Source organism: Sturnira hondurensis, unplaced genomic scaffold (assembly GCF_014824575.4).
Source record: "Sturnira hondurensis isolate 20B ecotype Veracruz unplaced genomic scaffold, ASM1482457v3 Scaffold0000780, whole genome shotgun sequence".
NCBI classification, from domain to species: Eukaryota; Metazoa; Chordata; class Mammalia; order Chiroptera; family Phyllostomidae; genus Sturnira; species Sturnira hondurensis.
The window spans coordinates 22,673,100-22,698,419 of NW_028073411.1; the positions used below are offsets into that span (position 1 = coordinate 22,673,100).

At 64.6% G+C, this 25,320-nt stretch overlaps 1 protein-coding gene across 3 annotated transcripts in view; it reads left to right on the forward strand.

The window, feature by feature from the left end:
* The first annotated feature begins 665 nt into the window (after positions 1 to 665).
* Positions 666 to 25,320, forward strand: part of WNT7B (Wnt family member 7B) — a 44,742-nt gene continuing 20,087 nt past the window's right edge. Inside the window, exons 1-2 of one of the 3 annotated variants that reach the window (XM_037049498.1) lie at positions 666 to 1,215; positions 24,230 to 24,452. In XM_037049498.1, the coding sequence (XP_036905393.1) occupies positions 1,120 to 1,215; positions 24,230 to 24,452 (319 nt within the window). In that variant the 5' untranslated portion in view covers positions 666 to 1,119. Of the gene's footprint in view, positions 1,216 to 5,108; positions 5,488 to 24,229; positions 24,457 to 25,320 lie in introns of those variants that run through there. The other 2 variants (XM_037049516.1, XM_037049507.1) reach the window with 2 other exon arrangements.

The following is a 25,320-nucleotide window of genomic DNA, read 5'->3' on the forward strand; positions in this document are numbered from 1 at the left end:
GCGCTTCGACCAGAATCTGGGAAGAGCCCTCAGCATCCTCCACTCGGTCTCTATCAAGGCACTTAGCCGCAGGGCTTCAGCAGGCCATCTGAGCCGCCCCCCCCCACCCGCCCCGAATCTGGCAGAGCCTGCCTGCCCATCCCTCCCCAGTCCCCACGATAAGCTGGCAGTGCTGGCAGGTGGAGGCGACCCTGGTGCTGAAGGGAGGGCTCTGATCGAGGTCTTCGGGGGAGGCACTGCAGCCGGGCTAAGGGTGTGGCCCAGGAGGACCCCGTGTGGATCATCCCTGGGGGGAGGGGAAGCGCGCCAGAACCGCGATATGGCGGGGTGGTCTCTCCCTCCCCCACTAGAAACTGGAGGCCGAGTGGCCACCACGGTCTGCATTGTCCATTCCCCGGTCCCCCCACCCCCGCTCCCGCGGGCGCCGAGCAGCAGCCACCCCTCCGCAGGTGTCTCTTCCAAGCTGCACCCTCCTCCGAGCCCCCCCCAACCCAAGCCCCCTCCCCCAGCCCAGTTTTAGTAGGACAATCGGAAGGGAGCCGGTCTGCAGAGGGGGGTCCGGGGGGTGGATGTGTCTGTGTGTCACGGGGGAGGGAGGAGAAAAGGGAGGGGAGAGCCGTGGAGCGAGGGAGAGAGCGCGCGCGCTGCGAGCGAGGAGGGCGGGCGGGAGGCGGATCCTCCTACCTGGGGCGCGCTCGCTCCCTCGCAGCTCGCTCGCCGGGGCCGCGAGTCACCTGGGGAGGCCGACAAGTGCGGACACATTGGCCGCCGCGGCGCTCGGCGAAGCGCGCACGGCCCCAGGCGGCTGCGCCCAGTACAGGCAGCGCCTGCCCAGCCACCAAGCTCGGGCCCGGTCCCCGTCCGAGCTCGTCGGGCCCCGCGATCGCTCAGCCCTGCTCCGAGGTTGCGGCCCCCAGCCTAGGTCACTCCCCCGGGCGCAAGTGGCGGCGGCGGCGGCGGCGGCGGCGACCCGGGCTCACCATGGTGGCAGCGCGCGCCGAGTGCCCGCGCGTCGCCAGTCGCCCGAGCCGCAGCGCCGGCTGAAAGCGGTCCGCCGAGGCCCCCCACCCCTGCCCGTTCCCCGCCCCGCCCGCGCGTCCCCACCGGCCGCCGCTGTCTATGGCGCAGCCCCCCTCCCTGGATCATGCACAGAAACTTTCGCAAGTGGATTTTTTACGTGTTTCTCTGCTTTGGCGTCCTCTACGTGAAGCTCGGGTGAGTAACACCGTGGGCAGGGGCCGCCGCCGGGGGTCGGGCCGCCGGCAAGAGCCACCTTCAGGGCGTCCCCACGGGAACGTGGAGACTCGATGGGGCCGTGGGCGACTCTCGAGGATCTCCGGCCGGCCTGTGTGTTGGACCCTCGCTCAAGCCGGGCGCAGACGCAGTGGAGCCCCTCAGTGGCAGGTTCTCCCGAGGGGTGCCCAGCTCAGGGCTGGAAGAGGGAGAGCAGGGCGCGCGGGCGGCCGCGGGCAGGCTGGCGGGTAGCGGTGAGCGTGCCCGGCGCGTACTTTCACCTGTTTGGGCTCCAGGCCCCGGGGGTGGGACGCGCCTTCCCTCCGCGGGCTGCGCTGGGCGCTGAGCCCGGCCGTTCGTTCGCCGCCTGGAGGGCGCGCCGGGGCGAGGTGGGGGACGACGGTCAGGGAGGCCCCAGCGGGCGGGGGGCGCGCTCCTCCGCCGCCGGCGTGCAGGCCGGTGCACCCGCCACGGCCCTTCGTCTCTATCCATCACTCGGACGTGTTGAAATTACCTTGACAACTTGTCCGGCTGGCTCGGGATGGGCTGCGCGGCCGGCCCGGCCGCCTCGGGCTCGGTCCGGGCCCTGAGCCCCCGCCCTCCCGGGACTCTCGGCCCGGCCCCCTCTCGCCGCGCTCCCCCTGGCGCGGCCCGGAGGGCGGGCGGGCGCCCGGCGGGCCGCGCTCACAGCAGTAGCTGCTCCGAGTCGTATTTCCACATTCCTGAACCCAGCCGAGTCCTTACCTGTTGAGCTGCGATCTCCTTTAGACAGAATCTGTCTCGGCCTCGCTCGAAGTGGGGGTGGGGGGGGGGTGGGGGGGCGGCGTGACCGTAAGGGGGTGAGGTGCACCTCGCCGAGGGCGCCCACGGCCCCGCACCCCGCCGCTCCCTGCGCTCCTACTGTGCGCCGCCAGCGATGGGAGGTAGGTGGATCCCGGCCCCCCGCAAAGCAAGAGGACAGCCGCGAGGGAGGGTCGGGCCAGTGCCGCGGGCGGAGACGCAGCTTCTTCAGCCCAGAGATCGAAGCTCCACCGCAGAATCATTTCGTCGACTGCCCCCTCCGCCATTTCACTGGTGGAGAAACTGAGGCCGGTGACGGCGGGGGCAGGACTGGAAGCCCTCTGTCCCAGCCTCAGTTCTGCAGACCTGGCTGGCGCGCCGCCTGCCGCTGCTGGTGGCTGTCTTTTGTGGGCCGTGTGTAGGCTGTGTCCCTGGCTGTTTGTTTCTGGGAGGTGAGAGCGCGCGCATCCAAGGCCGCTGGGGGCGGGGGAGCGGGGAAGGCACTGCTTTCTGGGCCCTCCAGCAGCCCCTGCAGCTACCCTTCCTGTGCCCCCCCAAAGTAGTGGGTACCCCCTCACCAGGCTCTCTCTGCAGTCTGGTTCTCAGCGCTGCGGCCTTGTCCCCTCTTGGCGACCCTGGAGTTAAGTGCCCTTTCTCTTCCCCCTTTTAAGAACTAGGATACCCAGCAAAGCAGGCGAAGCCACTTGTCCACAAGAGTCGGTGGCAGAGCTGGGACTGGAGCCGGTTCTGGTCTCTGCCACGGGCCACTCTCCCCAGGCCTCACTCCTCAGTAGGAGCCCTCTGGAAGCAGCTTGCAGGGGACTCCGGGAAGCAGCCCCAACACCCCACTCCCAGACAGCAAAGGGAGCAAAGTCAGGGCCCAGCCTAGACTCCCAGTGCCGCCTCCCACCCCCTCAGCCTCCTGTTCTCCCCTGTAAGAGGGGCCGCAGCTCTGACCATCCTGGACTGCTAGGCGGCCAGTGTTCATGCGAATAGGGACAGCATCCCACCCCGGTGCCCAGGCATGAGAGCCTGTCTTCTGGGGGCACCTCCAAGAGCCAGGTGGTGGCCCAGGCTCTGCCCTCTGCTTCTCTCAAGGAACTCTGGAGTGGGGACTCTGTACCCCCTCACCCCCACGTTGTGCCCCTAAAGCACACTCTTATTTTGGGGGAGAGGAGGAATGAGGTATCCACAAACATGCCTGCAGAACCACACCCAGGAAACCTGGAGAGACATCGTGGGGTCTACTAAGGGAGGCGGTCAGCCCCAGCCACCACCTCGGCCCCACCCACCCTCAATCTTGAGGCAAGCAGCCTGCTCTCTTTGCAAGCTGTCTTGGCTGCACACGGCAGGGAGGAGAGGGAAGCTGCACCCAGATGTCACCTAAGGGGTTAAGTGGCCTGGAAGTTCAGTGCACTGAGGACAAGGTCTGGGTGGCCCTGCGTGAACTCTGACCCTCCCAGCCCACCTTCCCCTGTTGGAAAAATGGGGTCACAGTGGTACCTCCTTTAATGGGTGCTGTAAAGTTTGTGCCTGGGGGCCTTTGCCATGAGATTGGGAGAGTCCCAATAAACACCTCTTCACACCGGTCCGACCTTTCTGATGGTTAAAGACCTTGGTATCATAGCTGCCGCAGAGCCCAGGGAATGCCTCCACATAGTGCATTCTGGGGTCTCAGAAAAAGAGGGGGAATTGGGATTCAAGGGCCACCAAGGTCCCAGCAGAATGTCAGAGATCGTGTGTTGGGGAGATATTCCGTGATCACAGTCCACACCTGTGCATTTGCAGTGCCCCCCCCATGCCCCTCAGCTGGTGCAGATGTGCGGCCCTCTGGGGGAGGTCACAGACCAGCAAGAATGGAGAATTCAGCCCTCACAATCCCTATGGGGGTCAGGGTCCCCATACTAAATGTATCTTGGATTTTACACAATTTTAAAACAAATGGCTTTGGAAAGTCACAGTCCCTCATCTGGGGACTAAGCAGCCCCGCAGCTCCAGCCCTGGAAGAGGCCAAACCAGGCCTGAGGATTGTCTGGATTCTGGGCACGCTCTGCGTCCGGGAACAAGGGGGTATGAAGTTCCAAGGCCAGCCCTGCTCCCGGCCTGCCTCCTGCCCTTGGAGCTGGGAGAGCAGAGTGGCCTGGCAGCCCGGGACCTGGAGGAACGAGTGGGCAGCGGCAGCCCTGCCGCCGGAACGCCAGGGTTTCTCCACACCTGGTCTAGAAACCCAGAGATCCACTTCCTCTGGGACCTCTGGCCGCATTGCAGACACCTCTCTTTGCTTGTCATCTTGGCTGCTTTGTGCCTTTGCCCCAGCATCAGGGTCATACGGCATCCAGAGGAGCACTGATGTGTGGCCAAGCTTGGCGGACAGTAGGAGGTGGGACTCAAAGCCTGTGTTTCTGGGCTTTACGAAAAAATCACTGGAAGAAGGATTGCTGAGAAAAGTGTCCCACACTTGTCACAACCAAAAGAAGGAAGGGGGAAGCAGAGATGGGGCCTCTGTGCACCTGTTGGGGGTGTGTTCCTATCGTCAGCCTCTCAGAAGAGACTCCCAGGCGGACCTGTAGGGACACCTGTGCGCATGTGCACAGGTAAGCCCTGCCAGGCTGGGCCTGGTTGGCTGTAGTGGGTGAGTGCTGGCGACCCACAGACAACTTCACCAAATCCAAGGGTGTGCGCGGGCAGAGACACGTGCACACTGCATCTGTGTGCACACTGCATCTGTGTGCACACACCTGCGCCCTGGCTGACACTCCCACGCCCCCGCGGGCACACACAGGCACACGCCTGCACATGCATGCGCACCAGAGCACACGTAGCCCAGCACAGCCCCCAGAGGAGCGCACGCCCCCCCGCGGTTACCCTGTGGTGCTCCCCCCAGGTGCACCCTCCAGCGCAGGCCAGAGCTGTGTGGTTCGCTGAAGTTGCGGGAAGGGGACCCAGCCAAGGCAGTTTGGGCAAGCCCTGGGGGCGGCTCCCGCCGCGAGCTCGGGTCAGCCTCCCCTTTAAAAAACCCGCCCGCAGAGGAGGCGGATGTAGGGGCGGCCCGGCCAATGGCAGCTGCGTGCCTCTGGAGACTTGGAGACGTGAGCCAGAGAGAGTGACAGAGCCGGTTCCGACCGATCGACCGACGGAGGTCCAGACGGCGGCTGAGGCGCACCCCCTGCTGCTTGCCGACCCTACCCCTCCCCTCACTCCAGCCGAAGCGCGATGCTTGGCCCTGGCGGCGGGGCACTGGCGACCACTGCGCCGGGACCCGTGCGCCAGGGTTCCTAGCGCCCGCTGCCGCCGCCCTACTTAGGGGAGAGCCGTGGGGACCCCGGCCACAGCTGGCTCAGGCGCCCTGATCACGGGTCCTGCCCAGCCCCGCCAGGAGCGCTGGCCCACCATGCTCCTGCTGTCGCCGCGCAGCGCGCTCCTCTCCGTCTATTGCCCGCAGGTCTTTCTCATCTTGTCCAGCGGCAGCTACCTGTGAGTGCCGGGCCGCACGCGGGCTGGGTGGGCCGGGGCGAGGGGGCTCCCTCTCTCTCCACCAGTCAGCACTGGAGCGGAGCGGGCAGAGAACCGAACAGTGAGGTCTCTGGGCGGGGCGCCCGGTGCGCGGCGCGCAAAAGCAGGGGGACTTTGGGTCGCCTGGCTGGCCCAAGCCACGGAGGTGGAGGACGGGGGGAGTTTGGCAGTGAATTCTGGCTTTGGGGTTAGAGAAAAGGCGGTTCCCTAGAGGCCCGACTGACCCCCAAGACCAGGCTGTGGACACCCAACGCCGAGGCCGGAGGGTGCAGGGGCGGGGCAGAAGTTCCCTGCGCGTCCCAACCGAGTCCTGGCCCAGCGGGATCCCCCTCCCAAAATAAATCCACGCGGCCGGCACGGTCGAACCACATCTGAGTAAGCCGCACGCACCTACCCTCTGCCCGGTATAAACACTGGCACACACGTGCACGCTGCACCCCAACAGGTCGCTCCCCGGCTGTCCCAGGAGGTCGCTGCGGCTTTCCCCTCCTTCCTGCCCCGCTGGAGGCCTGACCCCGGCCCCGGCGCCGACTCCTCACCTGAGGGCGAGGGGGCGCACAGAGCGATGCGCGTGCTGCGGGCCCAGGTGCGCCGTGGTGTTCCGTCCAGGGCAGCGCCCGGAGCGTGGGCGCGCGCGTGCATCCGGCGGGCCAGCGCCCGCTGGGCTCCGGGCAGCTCCCAGCAAGGCCCGGCCTGGCCCAGCGAACCGAGGGGGCGCGTTGGCGCAGCGGTGGCTTCGCTGGATTCCTAATGGGACGCATATGCTCTGGCCTCCGATTTAAAAAGAAGTTTGATTTATGGAACCGCCGTTTGGGGGAATTTAAGCTGGATGCTACTGATTAAACCTCAGAGCCAGCTCTCCCTCCCTTTCTCTCCTCCTTTCACCCTCCCCCTCTCTCTACCCCTCCCCCTCCTCCCCCTCCTTTACACGCGGGCCACGTCCGGGGTCGCCTAACGCGGCCAGAGGGGGCAGCCGCTGCCTCCCCGCTCCCTGCGCCACCCCCTCCCCCCACGCGGCCGCAGTCCTAATAAATCGCCGCGCCCCCACCCCCTTTTAATAGGGACGCAGCCAATTTCTCCTCCAGCTCCTAGGAAATTACTATCCTACCAGTTTTCCTTCTATAAATAGTCGCGCATCTTGAAACAAAAGTTCGCAACCACAGCCAGATGCTGCGAGGCCCGCGGTTTCCCGGGCTGTGGGGCATAATTACAAGGTCCGGGCGCAGAGAGCGCTCCAGGCCCGGCGGGCAGCCCCGGCTGCGGAGGCATCGCTTGAGGGCGGGGGGGGGGGGGAGGTGATGGCTGCCCCGGGTAGGGCGCAGGGCGGGTGGGGACCGCCTGATCACTGGGAATTGGGGCTAGGAAAGAGTCCTGCTTCTGGCGTCTCTCCCGGGAAATGGATCAGTCCAGGGGGCCTTGGAATCCCAGCCTCCTGTTCTCAGAGGGCAGGGGGTTCTCAGAGGTTGGCTGGCGGAGGTGGAGGTCCAGAGCCCGCCCCCCTCCCCAGAATCCCCGGCATCGCAATCTTAAATCTTGCCAGAGAATCCGCAGCTACTCCGCTTTAGAACTCATTCTGGAGCCAGCTGGCCGAGGTCTGGGTTATTGGGGAGGTGTGTGTGTGTGTGGGGGGGGAACCCTGGGCTCCCGGTGCCAATCGCAGTGAGACTCAGGAGGAGGTGGGCAGAGGGCTCAGAAGCTGGTGAGAGGGGGTATGGAGGTGGAGGGGCTCTGGGGCAGGTGGTGACCACTCCACCTCCTCCGCCCAGGTTTCCTTCAGGTCTGGCCCCCCAGTCTGGTCAGCAGCGACCACATCTATTCCCATGGAGACCTCCCTGCCGGCATGCTCTGCCAGCTTTGTTGGTAGAGTTCTCCTGCAGCAACAACTTCCCCCAACATCCCTGGGCCATCGCTGGGGTCTGGAGCTGGTGGGGAGGGGGCACAAGTCAGGCTGCCCCCTGGCCTGCCTTCTCAGCCTGCCCTGCAGCCAGCCCTGCTGGACCTGAAGTCCTGGGGGAGAAAGTGCTGATGCTGGTCTTTCCTGCTCAGAGACGAGCTCGGCGTTCCCAGGAGCGAGGGAGGGGGCCTCCCCCATCTCTGGGCTTCCCTGCCCTGCCTGGGTGGGCGCAGACTGCACACAAGAGGTGCCATGGGTGGGAGCAGGGCCAGGGTGATGCAAATGAAAGAGGGCGTGGCAAGAAGACCCTCCCGGGCGGGCTGAGCTGTTCCCTGCAGGCAGGTGAAGCGGCCTCTGCAGAAGCCTGTTGGGGTCAGGGGCCAGCCCGCCTTGTCACTGCAGGAGTGAGGATGAAGGCTGGCCCCCGTGGGATCTGAGGATGCCTGGGGCAGGGAGCGCCCTGGGCAGAGGCTTCTTTCTGCTCCAGAGAACTTTCCAGAAGGCATCCCATAGCCGGGATCACAGACAATGGCAGACAAGTTGATCCTGCCACTGCATCTGGGCTGCTATCCCAGCTCCCTGTCCTGGGCTGTGGCCTGTTGTGCACGGTGAATCCCAGATGCACGCCTGGGCCCCGCCGTTGATCGGGTCCGACGGGTGTGCTGGCCTGGAAGGGCCTGAGCCCCTGCCCTGCGCACCGCCCTCCCTGCCCCCCATGCTGAGCCTGGCCAGCGGAGCTTGTGTGAGGCAGCTCTGGCCGGTCACACCCTCCCCTGCGTCTCTGTTGTCAAAGCAGAGGCCCCCGGGGCTGGCGGGGGTCAGGGAGGGCCCAAGGGAGGGCAGGTGGGGGGCTATGGGCCAAAAGGGTGGCCTGTGGTGCCAGATCAGCTGGCATGGGGGCCTCGGGGAGGCCTCAGGCCAGGACCAAGCTGGCCTCCTGCGCTGGGCAGGTCCCTTCCGGTCTTGGCTTCTCTCTCCCAGATGTGGGGGTTGGCGGCAATGATCCCCCAGGTCTTCCGGTACGAGCCTCTCATGGTGACCGCCTGCTCTGGGGAGCTGAGTGAGTCATGAGTGACAGGGTGGTTACTCACCGACCACCTGGCTGTGGGGGGTGGGGGGCACTCACCACTGCCCAGCCAGGGCTGGGCCTCTTCCCGGCTCCAGCTCTGCTGCTGTGGCTTTGTTGGTGGTGTCTGCTGCAGCCCAGAGGCCCCGTGGGCATGCCCCTGGGGGGGGCAGCTGAATCAGGTCTGCTCCTGTGGCGTTGCAGCCCCTGGGGGGTAGAGTGGGGCCGGGGCTCCGGGGTGCACAGGTTGCCCTTGGGCAGAGCAGCCCCAGTGTGGAAGGCTGTGTCTGTGCCAGTCTGGGAGGTGGTCTGCTGTGTGGCCTCAGTCCCCCTCTCCCGGTGTCTCCGGGTCTCTCCGGGCCTCGGTCCCCTCGTCTGCACCTGGGGGTGGAGAGTCCTCCTTCGCAGACTTGAGTGGGTCCCACGTGCTCTCTGGTCTGAAAGGCCATGCTCTGGAGAGGGGAGGATGTGTGCACAGCGTGGTGAAAGCCAGGCGACTGGCCCCCAGCTCACGATGGACAAATCAAAGAGAACCCCACGAAGTCCCAGACGTGGGAGTGAGGCTCACCAGCCGCTAGGGAAAGAAGGGCTGGTGCGTTCTTGAAAGGAATCCCCGGGACACTCCTGAGGAGGGAGGGCGACCCGGGTGGGCGGGTCTGCCTCTGGGCCACAGCCAGCTCTGCGGCTGTGTGCTGGCCCTTCTGGAGAATGGCCCACTTTCTGACCAGGTTTCCCTCGAGTCCTCGAGAGGCTGGGGCCCGACAGTGACCCAGATCCCATCCTCGTTCTCCCTCTGGCTGCCTTAGGTGTGTCCTCCGCACAGAGGGGATCATGGGAACTCCAATCTCCCAGAGAGGGTGTGCAAATTTAACAAGAAAATGCACAGATGCACTCAGCTGGGCCCCTGGTGTGCAGTCAGGGCTCAGGAGACGGGGTCCTTGTCCACCGTTAGGAGCAGGGAGGCCCCTCGGATGTGTTTGTTCAGAATAGGGCAAGGAACTTTCAAGGTGTCTTGGAGAGCTTCCTGGAGGAGGTGACACCTAGGCGGGGTTTTGCAGGTTGGATAGGAGTTGCCCAGACTAGATAGGAACATGAGAGAGAGCCCTAGAAGGAACCACGTTCACTGTCAAACCCACTCATTCACCCAGGGGATCACTCAAGGGGGACCTCACGGCATCCTGCCGAGATGAGCGGGCTGAATGCCAGGGTCCAGCAGAGGCCCTCGGCTGAGGTGCCCCAGAGCCCAGGGTGCAGCCCCCTGAGGAAGTGTTCTGTATGGTGGGGCTCTGGGGCCTCAGGGGTGGGACAGGGAGCTGGCGGAGGTGCCCTGGGGGGGAAGAGGCCACCGTGGAGAGGGATGATTTCTGAGGCCTCGACAGCACATTGTTCCTTCGTTGAGTCCCTGGGACCGGAGGACACAGGCCTAGCATGTCACACATCCTGTCCCTCCCCTAGACCCCATCCCTTAGGGCCTGTGGAAGCTGGTGGAGAGCCCCGAACCCCAGCGGGGGATCTGGGGCTGTGCTCTGGGAGGAGGGTGGTGGCAGGGGGAGGGGGTGCGATGCAGGTCTCGAATGTGGGACCCAGACCTCCTGTCAGCTCAGGATTGGGGGTACCCACAGCAGGCCCTCCACTGCCTCCTGTGGCCCCTATGCCCTTGGAGCCTCCCTCTCCCTGGGACAGTTGGAGGGGCTTCGGCTGGCTCCCCCGAGGCTTCCATTTTCACGGCCCTGGGTCCGGCCTAGATTGGACTCGGCCCCCCCACCCCCATCCCCTCAGCAAGGGGACAGGAGGCTGGGCGCCCTCCCTTGTCAGATGAAACCCCGGCCCAGGGCTCCCTCAGCCTGATGAAAGGGTCATTGTGTGGTGCAGGCCGCCCGCTGGCCAAGGACAAAACCGCCGTTTGTCCTCCTTCCCCGGCGCGGGGCTGGGGCCTCCCTCGGGCTGGCCAGCAGGGTGGGGGTGGGCACAGGTGCGCTCCCTGGTGCCTTTCTCCTTCTTCCCTGTCTCCATTGCGGAGCTGCTCTGGTCTTAGGCCCCTCCCAGACCTGCCCCCCACCCACTGTGTCCTCACCCCTGAGCGGGGAGCCTGAGTCTCCAGCCAGCCCAGCTGTTGGCGGTGAGGTAGTGAGCTCTCTGGCCCTGGAGGCATGCAAACAGGTGCAGGAGTGAGGGCCTGGGATGCTGGGTAATGGCCTCTCCTGGAAGCCAGCCAGCCTTCACTGGTCCTCCGTGCCAGTGGCTGTGTGGAGTGCATGGCCCACTCCATGGATGAGGCTGCTAAGGCCAGGAGGCAGCTACTGGATGGCCTCCGTGGTGGAGCACAGCCAGGGGCCTGTCATCTGCCCACTGACAGGCTGGCACAGGGGCCTTAGCCCCTGGGGGTGCCACGGGGGGGCCTGTCTGAGCCTTTGAGTGGCTGGCACTATAATTCGGCAGTCCCCAAGTAGCCATTGCTGCCACTGCAGTGCCTCAGCCTGCCAGCACCCAGGGTGGAGCCAGGGAGGACACCGCCCTGCCCGGCAAGCAGCTCCCGGGCATCAGCGGTGGCCCGGAAGGGCCTGAGTTAGCTTCCCCTGGCTCCTATCCGATGACACCGGTGGGCCTCCGTCGCTTTCAGACACCACCCTCTCCCCACGACTGTCCCTGCTCCCCATGTCCCTCTTGTGCCTCCCAGGGCAGAGGTATCCCTGGTGCCCGCCGCCCCAGCCCAGGCCCCTGTAGGGAAGGAGTGGGGCACAGGGTGGGTGGTGTCTTGGCTCACCGCTCTGTGGCAGATCTTGCTGCTTTGGCCCTCGCTGCTTCAAGTGGTGGCCCAGACAGAGTGGGGACTCCTCTAGGGGGGACCTACCGACCCTGGACCCCTGCCTGCACGACCCAGGGCTTTGTGTCCCCCTCAGGAGGACTCAGGCACTTCTGGGAAGGCCTCCCAGTGCACCGCAGCCGGCCGGGGTTTGCTTAGACTCTTCCCTCGCTGGCACCAGGGCGGGGCCACCCCCGGGGAGTGGTGAAGTGGGGTGCCTAGGGGTCCATTACTGTCTGTGTGTTGTGGCCCGGGGGCCGAGCCCAGATACCAGCCTGGGTCCGGGCGGCCTCTCAGGCGTCTTGCCGATGAGGGTCTCCTGAGAACACTGCTGCCGTGGCTGCCCTGGCCTAGAAACCAGTGCCTCCCGCCGGTCAGAGCTGTCTTCTGACCAGGAGTCAGGGGAAGGCAGCTCCCGATGGCTGGTGGTGACCGCGGTTGGCTCAGCATGTCTGGTGCTGGGGTCTGTGGACTTGGGGCAGCCTTGGATGCCGCCTGCCACTCTCCTGGCCTCCGTCTGGGTGATGGGCCCAGGTGCTCTCTGCCTGCTCCCCTGCTCCCCTTCCTGCCACCGACCACCCCTCTGTGCCCGCCCCTCGCGCTGCAGCTTTGACAGCAGCCTCCAGAACATGATGGGCTGTGTGTGCTGGGTGCCCCTCCGTCCTTCCCCTGTGCCACCCTCTGCAGGGACCCCTAACCCAGGAGCAGTGAGGGTGGACCAGGGAAAGTGACCTCTGATCTGGTGCTAAAGAGTGTGCTGGAGGAGGGATGTCCTTGCTGGTGGGGGATGACTGTGGGCATGGCCGGGGGGCGGGGTGTGGGTGGCCCCCCCCCCGATGAAAGTGGGGTAGGTGGTGGGAGGTGAGGGCGGAGTGGCAGTAGGGCAGGGGCCCCAGGCCTGGCGGCTGAGGGAGGGCAGGATGGGCAACTTTATCCCGGGTACAGGGTGGACAAGGGGAGGCAGAGAAGGCTGCTCCTGCCTCTGGCTTCAGATGGAGGGGCTTCAGGCAGGGGGCAAGGCCCCCTGGGCAGAATCTGCGGGCTTCAGGGAGGAAGGCCATCAGTGTGCAGGCTCTTCGAGGTTGGCAGCTGCCCCCAGCTCCCAGCCTGGCACCTGGCGCCTGGTCTGTGTCCAATGAACACGTGTCAGATGGTCACTCCTGCCCAGGGCCCAATAAAGCCCCCTGCTCTGGTCAGGGCCCCCTGCCTGGGGTGTTCGGCGTGGGTCCAGGGGTGGGCAGGGGGCTGGGTGACTTCCCGGCTCCCCTGACTCAGGCCTTCCCAGGGTGACTTCACCGCTGGCTGGGCGCACTGGGAATTTCCAGGTGCGCCCCCGTAGAAGGAGCTGGGCCCACTCCCTTGCTGTCCCCATCCTCCCTGGCCCATCCTGGGTGCCCGTCTGCCCCTTTTAGCCCTGCAGGAGGCTGAGGTGGTGGCTTGGCCACATCCATGGGAAAAGCCCCAGCAGGTTACCCCCTCTGGTGGCACTGTCCCAGGGGGTAGCACAGTGCCTGACATTCCCAGGTCCTCAGGGTGTCCTTCCTGCACCTCAGGCCCATGAAATGGGACCACCTGGGGGGGGTGCCCAAAAGGTGTGCCTGGGGGTTGGCCTGGCAGGCGAGCATCAAGAGAACACTGGACTGGGAGTCAGCAGCCTCTGGCTCTGGAAGCTCTCCCTGTCCCCAGTAGCTCAGAGCACGCAGGGCCTCGGGGCTCATCACATAGGGCACGGGGACCCCAGGGACACGACCCTGGACGTGCCAGGTGGGGGCCGCAGTCGGTTAGTATCCAGGGCTGGTGCTGGAGAGCTCCACCTGCCCCCTTGTCAGACCCCAGCTGGTGGCCCTGCGATGGGGCGGGGCTACACTCCCGGCTGCAGCCCCCAGGGGTGGACAGGGGTGGACCCTGGGCCCCGCTCGTCCTCATTTCTTTTCCAGGGTGTGAGGTATGGTAAGGAAGTCCTCCTCACTGTCTAGCTTCTGCCCCCCGAGTGGACATTGCAGGGGCTCCTGCTGTCCCCAGAGTGCCCACCGCCACACGCTTGGTTCCCACTCCTCCCACAGAGGTGCTGAGAGCCAGGGTTTGCAGCTGAGTCTGAGTGTGTGCCCAGAGGACCCTGGGATCCCCCTCCCCACCTTCCCTCCAGCATGGAGATTCCTGCAGGGGGAGGAGGGGAGGGGGCAGAGGGCAGGGGGGCAGGAGGGAAGCCAGCAAGGAAGAAGGCTAAGGAAACAGGAAGTGGGGAGAAAGGGCCAGGGCCTGGCAGGCCCTTGGCTCTGGTGCCCGAACCCTGCCAGGTGGTTGCATGGCCTTAGCGAGATACTCACATCTCCAGCTGGGGGCTGGCCGCAGGAGGCGGGGAAGGCTCAGGTTCTCAGGCCGCCCCCTCAGGCAAGGCCTCAGGGCCCAGGAGGTGGGGGTGTTCTGAAGGTGCTGGCCGCATTAAGCACTCAGCACCTTGGCAGGCCTTCACCACCCGGATGCCCCGGGGGGGTAAGCAGGCTGCTCCTGAGGTAGTGAGCACCCTGTCCTTCAAGGCATGTAAGCTAAGACGGTTGGCTAAGGAAGCCCTGGTGGCCCAGCAATTCTCAGAAGGAAAAGCCCAGGACAGTGGGCTGCTGAAAGAGCAAGGCAGGTGGGGAGGACTGCACCCTGGAGACTCTGGCCCAGAGGGCGTTCCCAGGTTTGGTGGGAGCGGGTGCAGGGGCCATAGACCTAGGAGGGCGGGGGCTGCACGGAGGTGGCTGCTCACCTTCTACTGCCTGCACACCTGCCACTCGGACCCTGGCCAGAGTAGCCAGGAGGACTGAGGACTGGCCGGCCCACGAGGCGCCCAGACTCTGTGCCTGGCCATGGACCAGTGGGCCCTGCCGGCTCCTTCCCACCTGTTCCGCCCACCTGGCCGCCAATTGTCCGTCCCGAGGTTGTAGGCTGGCACCCTGGTCGCCCAGGCCCACAAGGCACCCCGAGTCCAGCAGATCTGGGGGGTCGGGACTGAGGCCGAGGACAGGATTGGGGTCTCATTCCTGCAAGGGCCTTAGCTCACCGTGCACCTGTGCCACGGTGGCACCCGTGTCCCCTTCTGTACTCTGAGGAGTGAGGCGGAAGGCCTCGGGAAGGTGTGGGGCACGGCGAGGGCTTCAGGAAGTGCGGTGGCTGACTCCCAGCCCTCAGCAGTCTCTGCAAGAGCCCGCCCTGGAGGCACCCATGCTGGCAGGGAGGACGCAGGGGAGACCTGGGCGGGCTTCTTGGAGGGGGAGGCATCGAGCCGGGCCTGGAATTTTGTCTTGTTGCTGGGGGGAGCAGGAAACCTCTGAAGGGAGAATTGCAGATCCAGTATGGCCTGAATCCAAGCATGTCACTATGAGCTCTGAATGCCCAGCAGATGTCTGGAAGTGTCTGAGGTCAAGGATCAATGTCTTGGGGTCACAGCGATGGGGAGAGGTTCTGATTTCACAGATTTAGCAGGTGCAGGGACTGCTCATGAGGGTGGGGGGCCCTCTTGGCTCACCTCCAACAGGCTCAGCCCTGCCCCAGAGCCCTGCTGGCTGCCTACTGTTGCCCAGGCGGCCTGGTTTCTCTCCAGGGTGGGGCCCCAGGAGGCCAGGCCAGGAATGCCAGCTCTGTGGGGAGGGTGGCTGCCAGCCTGGCTGCTAGGGGCGGGAGGGAGCAGGTGACGAGCTACTCTCTTCCCCCAGGACACCGAGGATGTCGAGCTGAGCTGAGCAGCGGCCTGGAAGGCTGCCGCAGGCAGTACTCTAGGAGCAGGGTTCCCACCCGGGGCGGGGGCTGTCCTCTCCGTGGGCGGTTGGGTAAACTGAGGCTCAGAGGGGCCAGTGGCTGAGCAGCACCCAAACTCAGGGCGCTGACCCCAGAGAATTTTCTTTAGGGTATAGCTACACGTACCTAGGTTGTCACCTCAGCCTCCCGCTTCACAGATGGGAAACTGAGGCCCAGGTGGGGTGAGGTTGGGGGGAGAGGGATGGCCTCAAGTCTCAGCGGTGCCACTTCCCACCTCCAGGCCTCTCTGTGTCTGCTGTGGGGGCACCCTCATCCCTACCCACCCCCCCAACACCCCCTTCCAGGTGTGTGTCCCCACCACTCCGTTGCCCTGCTGGGTCCAGGTTCTCCCAGCCCAGGGCCAGTGCAGGGAGAGGCCACCGGCCAGAAGAGGGCTGGTGGTTCTGCACTTTCAGATGAGAAAATGGAGGCTCGGACAGCCTTGGGGTGCTTCCTGGCACCTGGGGATGTCCCCAAGCCCCATGGTCCCCGCCGGCCTGGGTCTTGAACTCCAGCAGGGGAAGGACATGAGCAGACTCAAGAAGACTGGAGGAAGGACAGGGGACCTGAATGCCACCAGGCCTTCGCACCAGCCATGTCTGACTTGGCCCGGTCTGTTCCTTTCTGTCCTGTTCTTTTCCACAGAGGAGGGCTGGGGGACCCACTTGGAGCCGAGCCCCGGCACTACGACGGTGCCTGGGGGTTCTGCAGAGTGACCCCAGGCCTGGAAGATGTTCATATCCCCAGGTGGAGGCACCGAAGCCACCCTTAGCCCCCGCAGTCTCCAGAGCTGGCCCACCTGTGGCTGGAAAGTTCTGGGCCAACCCCTGCTCAACTGAGAGACTGGCGGAAGTGGCCTTGGGTGGGCGTGAGGGCCAGGTGCCGCCCTCTCAGGTATTTGTCGAGTACTTCCTGGACAAGTGGACCCAGGCTCCCCTCCCGGCTGATCTCAGATAATTAGAACATTCCTCAAATATTTTGCCGGAGGATGCCTGAGGAGGAAGAATTACAAAGCTCCCCAGGCCAAGAGCGTGGGCTGGAGGTGCCCTGGGCAGCTGGGCGGCCAGTGCTGGGCCAGGAGTGGGGGCTCTGAAGGGATTGGGGATGTGGCCCAACTTGGCCAGCTTGCCCCCACCTGCCAAGGAGCTGGGGCTGGGGTCAGGGCTCACAGTCAAAGCCAGCTCCGGGCCCAGCTGTGAGCTGGTCCGCGTTGGGGATCCCTGCCCTGGGGAGCTCACAGGAGGTGGGGGTGGACAGCCTGCCCCAAATGGTGTTAGGAAAAGCCTAGGGGGTCCAGTGCAGGGTCCTACTCCCTGGGGAAGACAGTGGGACACATCAGCCTGTCCCACCGGCCCCCAAATCAGCCTGGGGCCGGTGGGACACACTGGCAGATGCGCCATCCAGTGTGGGGTGAGAGGGAGCACAGGGTGTGCTGGAAGCCAACCTCATGACCACCACGGGCAGCCCTGCCAGCTCAGGCCCTGAGGCCACTGTCCTGCTGGTGTGGGGCGGGGCGACCCCAGAGGGCAGAGGGGGCTGGGCGGGCTGTCTCCCCAACACATGCCACCTGGGGGTGGGGAGGCAGGGGCAGGGACAGGTACGCCCCTGGGGCCCCCTTCTGGCTCTAGGAGGAGGGGTCAGCCTGGGGTCTTGAGGCCCAGAGGGTTCAGTCCAGGAAGAACTTGGGCCATGATGTCCCCTGTGAGTGCCGCCCTGGTCCTAGCCTCAGGAGCACTCCCAGGCTCCTGGGGCCGGGCCTCTGAGCCCAGGGACAGAGCCCGAAGGGGGCGCTGGGGCCAGGCAAGCCCCCCGCTGCCCTGGGCTGCGGTCTGTGGGGATGGTGCCTGGTCCCCGTGGCCTCCTGGGGACATACTGCGGCCATGTCTGGGAGCCCTGTGTAAGGGCCCCGTGGTTAGACCTGCCAGCTCTGGGCCTGTAGGCCGCTCTGTCACCTGTCCTGGGCCAGCACCACCGATGGCGGTGACACCTCTTCCCTCTGGCTTTTTCAACAGAAGGGCACAGCCTGTCCTGCCACAGCCATGAGGGGCACCCGTGCCTGATGGGTTAGCCCCCAGGGCACTCGGGGCAGCTCCATCCCTGGGACGCCTTTGCCTGCCCACCTCCCACGACCGAAAGTCCTGGGCCTTCTGGGGAAGGTGGACGTTTCCTTGACCGTATGTGAAGTGGGAATGAAAACTGTTTTTTATTGACCTAAGTGAAAATGGGCCATGCCCACCCCCAGCCCCCAACCGAATCCCACCGAGGATGTCTGGTTGTGATGCCCTGCTCTCTGCGTGAGCCCGAGGCCGTCCCTGCAAGGCACCCCAGCGGTGGGTCTGAGGCGTCCCGCATGCTCCGCCTGTAGGCTCACTGTGGGTCCGTCCTTCCCACAAGTTTTCCCCTGAGGACCCAGTGCCCAGCGCAGCGTGCAGTGGGCAGTAGGACAGGGACCCGCCGTCCTGAGCCTGCCTTTCTTGGAGGAAAGGTCTGTGACTCAGTCCCTGGCCTGAGGGGCTCCTTCCGGCCCGGAGACAGTTGGACCTCCTTCAGAGCACCCCGAGGGTCCCCAGCGCATCAAGGGCCCATGTGCAGCTTCCTTCTAGGGACCAGTGGGGGAGGGTGGCTATCCAGGTGGACAAGTGACGACCCGTGAACTGTCTCAGAGGGCCAGGGATGGGTGATGAGGCCCTGACCGGTCTGGGGCAGGAGGTGGGGGTTGCAGCCCCTGCCCCCCGCCCTTTCGAGCCACTCAGCAGGCGGCTAGACCCCTCGGACCTCTGGTCTCCACGCCTGTTCTGTGGGAAAGAATGATGATTACTGCGAACACGGGCCCAGAATCCAGCAGGCAGCAGGCGCTCCTCTGCCTTGAGCCACCAAGAACTGAACAGCATGAGGGACTTAGGCTAGACTCCCAGGGAAGGGACGCCAGTGGGTGGGAAGCCCTGCACATGGGCCCTGAGTGCGGAGCCGGGCACAGCCAGGAGGAGGTGGGCACCCCCTGTCACAGCCCCGCCAGGAAGGGGCCCCTGCACCCCAGGGCCTCCTGTCCCCACCCTCCTCACTGCCCCCGGAGCCACTGAGAGCATCCTGTCTCCTTTACTCGGGGTTCTCAGGGGCCACATCTGTGGACAGAGTACAGGCAGGGGTGAGGGTGGGTGGGCAGGCAGCCCCCCAAGGACCAGACTGCGCTGCCTTTGATCACGGGCTGCTGGTGAGCTCCTGAGCTTGGGCGGCCTCCCAGCCCACCCTGGGGCCCCGGGCCGGGCTCACGCAGACAAGGCGAACAACAGTTTTAATGCTCATGGTGTGGTTCTTAAGCATCTTTTAGTTTTTGTGAAAAAACTTGTCCTTTTCATTCTTGCCTTCTCCTTTCAGTGCTGTGAGGGTGTGTACTGGACCTTTTAGTTTTTGTCGAGGCATAACTTACGTGACATTGAGTACAGCAATGTCAAGAGGACAGTTTGATGCATTTCTACCCCTCGGGGGGCACCTGTGTGACCACTGCCACCCAGCTCGGGATAGAGAACATTCCGGAACACAGCACACTTCTAGGGCCCCTCCCAGTGAGTGCCTCCCACCCGTACCGGCTCTGGTCCGACTCTGGCTCAAGGGGCAGCCCTGGGCCAGTCTGGTTTCTTCTGCCCGCTGTGCTGGGGGGTTGCCCACGGGATGTGCCGCCCGCTGGGTGAACGTGCTGCAGTGTGTCTGTCCTTCTCCTGGGACGGACACAGGATGACTGGCCCCAGCTCGTGAGGGACACGTGCGCTCGTCCTTGGGGACCACAGAGCTCACTTCCCGTGGGTGTATAGACACCACCCAGAGGCAGGTGTGGGGTGGAAAGCAGACCTGGCTTTGGCACTGCCAGGCCCGGTCACGGCACAGCTGGCCCCAGATCCCCAGGAGAGAGCTCAGGCCCCGAGGGTCAGCACAGATGACCCTGACTGCAGCTCCAAAGCCCGAGCCCTTCACACCCTGTCCTCTCGGCAGCACCAGGGTCTGTCAGGCTCATCATACCCCTGTTTCCCAGATGTGGAAACTGAGGCACCGAAAGGTGAAGAAACCTGTCCACGGCCTCTCGGCTGAGGAGAGGCAAGCAGGCCAGCGCCCGTGCCCTCGCTGCTGCCCCCTGCCCCATGGGGCTGCCAGCTGGGTGGGCTGGTGCCTGGCTAATGCCATAGTGGAGGTCCCGCCCTGTTGGCCACTTCGTACCTCCCTGTCACCTGGCAGCTGCCACCTCACCCCTTCCCCCACTGGAACCACCGGGAGTGGACCCGTGGGGCCTCCCTGATGTCCAGCGGTGGCTGCCTCCTGGCACGGTGCCCGGCTCGAACCCAGTGTCAGGCCCTCGGCTGGCCTCGCCACCCTCTGGTCTGAGACTGGAGTTCCTGTTCATAGTCCCCAGGGGACGAGAGCTTCTTGTCTGCAGGGCCTGGGACCCCCTCTCCGAGCCCCTCCTCTGACCGGTCCTGGCCAGGGATGAGAGGGTTCCCAGGCTTTCAGCTTTGTCCCCTCCTCCTGGCGTCTTGCCCATGTCCCGAGGCCCCTGAGCAGTGCGGAGGGTGAGCCCAGAGCAGAGTTTTCCATGGAAAAATTAGCGACTGAAACCGGAGCGCCCGCCTGGCTTCTCCGTGCACACGCCGGGCACCTGAGCGGGCTGCTGCGGGTCGGGAGGGTGCCCAGAGGGCTCTTCCCACTTTGGGGTGAGAGGCCCCTGTGGGCGGCCTGGTGAGAGTGTTGTAGACGCCCTCAGCAGCCTGCCCACCATCCTGCGTGCTCCCGTCCCGAGCGCCAGTTACGTGGTTAGTCCGTATTTTCGTCCCTGCGTGGCTTCCCCGAGGATGGCCAAGTGGGTCGCTGTTACCAGCGCCCTCCCTTCCAGGCCAAAGGAAGACTGGGGGCAAGTCGGGGGGGGGGAGGGTGGCAGGGCCAGGCCTGCCTGCAGGGGGTGGCGGCTCTGGAGGTGGGGCTGAAGGGGTGGCTGACAGGGCCCCAACCTCAAGCGCTAGGCAGGGAGGTGCCTGAGAAGCTGGATGAGTGAAGGGGGGATGTGGAGTGTCCCCCCAGGGAAGCACGAAAACTGTTTTGAGAATGGACAGTGGGCATGATGTCCCCTCTCAGCCACCTCTGGTCAGCCACCTCTGGAGTTTGTGCTGCACCCCCACAGGTGGTGCCCCAAGCTACAGCTCTGCCTGGCTATGTGGCCTTGGCCGCTCCCCCGGCCTTTCTGAGCTCCAGTCCGCACCCTCGAAACACGGGGCAAGGGGAGCCTGGCCAGAGAAGACTGAGACGTGGCTAAGGCCCCGTGGTCAAGGTCAGCAGCGCTCAGAGCAGGGGGTTTAGTGTCGTTAGTGTCGTTGAGGGCAAACCCCCACTTCCCAAGGAAGACAGTTTTGAAGTTATTTCTTACTCTTTTTTTTAAAGACTTTATTTATTTATTTATTTTTAGAGGGGAAGGAGAGAGGGAGAGAAACATCAATGTATGGTTGCCTTTTGTGCATCCCCTGCTGGTAGTTAGCCTGCAAGGAACCGGTTTGCAACCCAGGCATGTGCCCTGGCTGGGAATCGAACCGCGATCGTCTGGTTCGCAGGCCTGCGCTCAATCCACTGAGCTACGCCAGCCAGGGCTGAAGTTATTTCTGAATCATCAGCCATATCTGATCACTCACACTCCGGGTACAAAATACAGAGCGACTCTCTCCCGCGATGCCGTGTTTCACCGGCAGCCCAGGCACTGGCTGGGGGTGGCTGGGGACTCCCGCCTGCCTGCACAGCAGCCCTTCGTACCCTGGGGTGGCACACGGGGAGTCCAGGTGGGGTGTCAACTGGGCAAGACCCGTCCCTGTCTTCTTCCCCCCATCCCACCCGTGGCCAGGGTGCAGGCGTCCTGTGCACAGATGGCATTTTTAAAAATTGTGGTCAAAACACATGTGACGTAACCTTTGCCTCTAACTATTTTCAAGTGTACAAATGCATGGCGTTTGGCACATTCATAACCTTGTGTAACCATCAGCTCCATTTAGTTCTAGAACGTCTCTTGTCACCCAGACGGAAAGGCCTCACCTATTAAGCAGGTGCTCCCCACCCCTCCCCAGCCCCCCACAGCCACGCTCTCCCTTCCAGTCGCGTGTGCGGCGTTGCCTTCACTGGACATCTCACACAAACGGAAACACGCAGGAGGCGGCCTTTCACTGGGCGTTATGCTCCCGAGGCCCGTCCACCTTGTGTGTGCCCACACCCTCTTTAGGGCCAGTGTCCCCCCGCGCCGACAGGCCACACGGACTCGGTGGGGGCTGCTGGCTGTTTCCTCCTCTTGGTCATTGGGAGTCGTGCCGCTCTCAACATGTGCGTTCATGTTTTTGTTTGAACACCTGTCTTCAGCTCTCTTGGATATAGACCACAGCGCGGGGCGCCGGCCCGTGGGCTGCACGATTGTGCGTTCCTGCCAGCGGTGCCCGAGGGTTGGGGGACCCCAGGAGCACAGCCATCCCAGCAGGTGTGAGGTGGCCTCCCCGTGGTCTTGGCCGGCATTTCCCTAACGTGAGTGACTTTCCACCTGCTCGTGGCCGTTTGTAGGTCTTCTTCGGAGACCTGTCCCTTCAAACCCTTTGTCCCTTTTCACAATCGGATTATCTTTTCGGGACTGAGTTGCAGACACTCTTGGACATCATCTTCGACTGCTCGCTCATTCGTTGGTTCACTCGTCCACTTTACAAACAATGACCCAGGGCGGCCCCTGAGGCCCCAGACGCAGCTCAGACTGGACGCTGCCCTCGTGGTGGGGACACCGGGCATGGGCCGGGGCTGAGGTCGGTGCTCAAGGGACACGTGCCTACTGTGTGAGTCCTCCGTGTCTGGGGCTGTTGGGTTTGAACCCAGCGGGGCTTGTGCTTGGCCCCTGAAGGGAAGTAGCTTTTGCCGGCCAGAAAAAGGAAGCGAGCGACACCCTGGACAGAGGGACCAGCACAAGTGTAGAGGAGGGTCCTTGAAGGCCAGGTCCCAGGACACCTCCGATTCTAGGCAAAGGAACCCAGGGAAACTATGGAGTGTCCTGGTGGGATCTGGGTGCTGGCAGAAGCAGGGCTGGGGGGCCTGCCTGGAGGCGGAGGACCAGGGCCGCAACGACTGGTTTTGGCCATCCCAAGTGCCCCTGGAGACTCCAGTCATACCCTATTTGTCAGCATTCCTGCCCGCAGCGGGTTTTTTTACCCCAGGCCTGGGGCCTTGCAGCCTGACTGCAGGAAGAGGTCGGGCACGGGGGGCAGGTGTCCAGCGTGCAGGACCCAGAGCGGGCGCTGACCGGTGGCCTGGAGCCTGGTGCCCGGCAGGGTTCCCATCCGTCTCATTTCCCCAGGTCGGGTCGGTTTTCTGAGCCTCTACAATTACTCTGGGCCGAATTCCCCAGATTCCAGCCCGCTCCCAGCCCCACCCGCCTGCGGCTCTTCCTCCACGCCAGCCTCCAAGTTTCTGCCCATTGTGCCCGTGGGAGGCCCGGGGGGGTCTCAGCCAGATTAGCGAGTGGGCCGGGCTGCGGTGGGGATTGGGTGTCGGCCGGGTGTCCCGGTCTCAGCACGTGCTGTGGGCTCACGCCCCACGGGGACTTTCCCAGCCGGCGGAGGGCGCTTGGCTGCCCTGGAAAAACACTGGCCACTTTCTCCCTGGAAAGGGGCAGGTGGGCAGTGGCCGCAGGAGGGGGCTCCCTGTGCAGCAGGCCAGGGCCGTGGGCTTGGGGAGCCCCTCAGGGTCTCCCCCACTGCCACCCTGCATCCCTCACTAAGCAGCCAGGTGCCAAGGGCTGTAGTTCTGCCAAACCACCCCTCTGCTTCCAGCCTGCTGCCCCTTCGCCTCTGAGCGCTTAAAACCAACTGGCGCAGTTTCGGTAGAAAGCAGTTTGGGGGTTCCTCGAAAAGCTTAAACAAGCTACCGTGTGACCCAGCGAGTCCATTCCTGGGTACACGCCTGAAGGAAGTGAGAGCAAGGCTCAGGCGGCAGTGCTGCCCCTGGTGGCCACGGGAGGACGCGGCCCTGAGGCCCATGGGGATAAATGGTCAACAGAATGTGGTCCCTCCAGACGGTGGAATATTACTCGGCCTTGACACCACCGGCCACAACGTGGGGGACCCTTGAGAACATGATGCTAAGTGAGAGCAGCCGACACGAAAGGCCACGTGTCCGTGGGTCTGAGGAGCCTGGGCGAGGCCACAGGAGCAGAGAGCAGCTCCACGCCAGCCGGGGGCTGTGGGGAGGGAGTGGGGAGGGGCTGCTGAGGGCGAGCCGTTTCCTTTTGGGCTGGCGACACTCTCTTGGAACTCAGCGGAGGTGGTGGCTGTCCAAGGCTCTGAATGTACTAAAGGGTGTGGGACCCCACCCTTTACAGTGTTTCACGTTGTGTCAGGTGAACTGTACCTCACCAAACAGCCGCTCGTGCCAACCGCGGCTCCAGAAAGAGACTGAGGCTGGCGAGGCCCTCTAGTCTTGGCTCCTGGGGGAGGCCGGGAGAGTCGCTGCAGGGCCCCCTCGGGGCAGGGCTTTGAGGACATGATATGGGGCAGCACCCCACCAACCCCAGTTCCCACCAGCTCCCATTTCCTCCTTGGAGGGCACCCGGCCGCCCAGAAATGAGTGGACAATAGCGGGAGCCGAGCGCAGCCTATCGCCCCGGTGCTCCAGTTCAAGCTTGCGTGGTAAGGGGGCACCAACGTCTTGCCCCCGTTCCACAGATCTGAAGATGGGGGCTCAGCGAGACACAATGCCCACCTGAGGTCATGCACGGGCTGCAGCTGCAGCCGGGACCTGGTGGGCTCGGCTCCCAGCCGGCTGCTCGCTCAGCAGCTTGCCGGGCCCAGGCACCCCTCCGGGGGAGCTGGGTCTACCACGACGGGGAAGCCCAGTTCGAGAGCTGGGGTGTGCTGCTCGGGGCAGCTTGTCCAGCCCCGGGTTGATGGTTGTCAAATTCCCAGAGGGTCTGTGCGGCCGAATCAGAGGCATGGGCAGCCATGGGTCCGGCGTCCCGCAGGACTCTTGACGTGTGGTTCCGTGGCCCACGATCCCGTGGTCCATGCAACTTGGAGGTCGAGGGGGCACGGGCATGTATTGTGGAAAGCAGCCCCTAGGGAGCGGGCTCTGCCAGCCACTCACCTGCCCTGTCCTCCCCCATCTGCAGAGCGCTGTCATCGGTGGTGGCCCTGGGAGCCAACATCATCTGCAACAAGATCCCCGGTCTGGCCCCACGGCAGCGCGCCATCTGCCAGAGCCGGCCCGACGCCATCATCGTGATCGGCGAGGGCGCACAGATGGGCATCAACGAGTGCCAGTACCAGTTCCGCTTCGGGCGCTGGAACTGCTCCGCCCTCGGCGAGAAGACGGTCTTCGGGCAGGAGCTACGAGTAGGTAAGGGCACCTCTGGGCTCGAGGGGACCCCGCCCTCTGGGCTTCGGGGGCCCGGAGGCCAGGCCATTTGCCCACCTGCCCACCCACTGAAGGTCAGGCCAGGCCGGGCCCCCCACGGGCCAATTCGGTGCCACAGCTCCTCCCGGCGCCCTTCTCCATGCCTGGCCTGGGTGGGGGCTGGGGCCCGAGGGAGTCCCAGACCTGGCCTGGCCCTCTGGGACGCTGCCATGTCTGGGCCCAGGGAGGTGTCCGTGGGAGCCGGCCTGTGTGAGTGGACGAGGGTCCTCGCTCTGGGCTGTGGGTCTGGGGAACATCGAGCAGGTGTGAATGTGAGCCTGGCGGGCTGGTGGCGGGCAGTGTGGTGCAGCGGTCAGAGGCACGCCCTGGTGTTGCTGTGCGCACCCAGGACCCTGTCACCCCTGTGCCTGCACTGCTGTAGCTGGACATGGGAAGACAGGAGTCGAGTCTCATGGGGTAGGTGGGGGCCGGGAGGAGAAGAGTGCCCCGCCCCCAGCAAGTGTCATGTCAATGCTGCTGTGACCCTGAGAGTGGAGGGGGTTCCAGGCGGAGGGAGTGGCTTGGGCACACGGGGAGTCTGCCCAGCTGGAGCGTGGGGTGGAGTCAGGATGGGGTCAGGGAGGGGTGCACCTCAAATTCCATGGGCAGTGGCAGCCGCAACAGGCCACTGGGCAGGGGTGGCAAGGTCTCTGCTGGCTGTGTCCCACTGTGCTGTGCATGCACCCCGGGGCCACACGCTGTGTCTCCAAGTCCTTCCAGCCCTGGGAGTCTCCCCCTGTGCCCATTGCTTAGGCATGGAGACTGAGGCCCAGGGAGGGGCTCAGAGGGGAGAGTGGGACTTCCGGA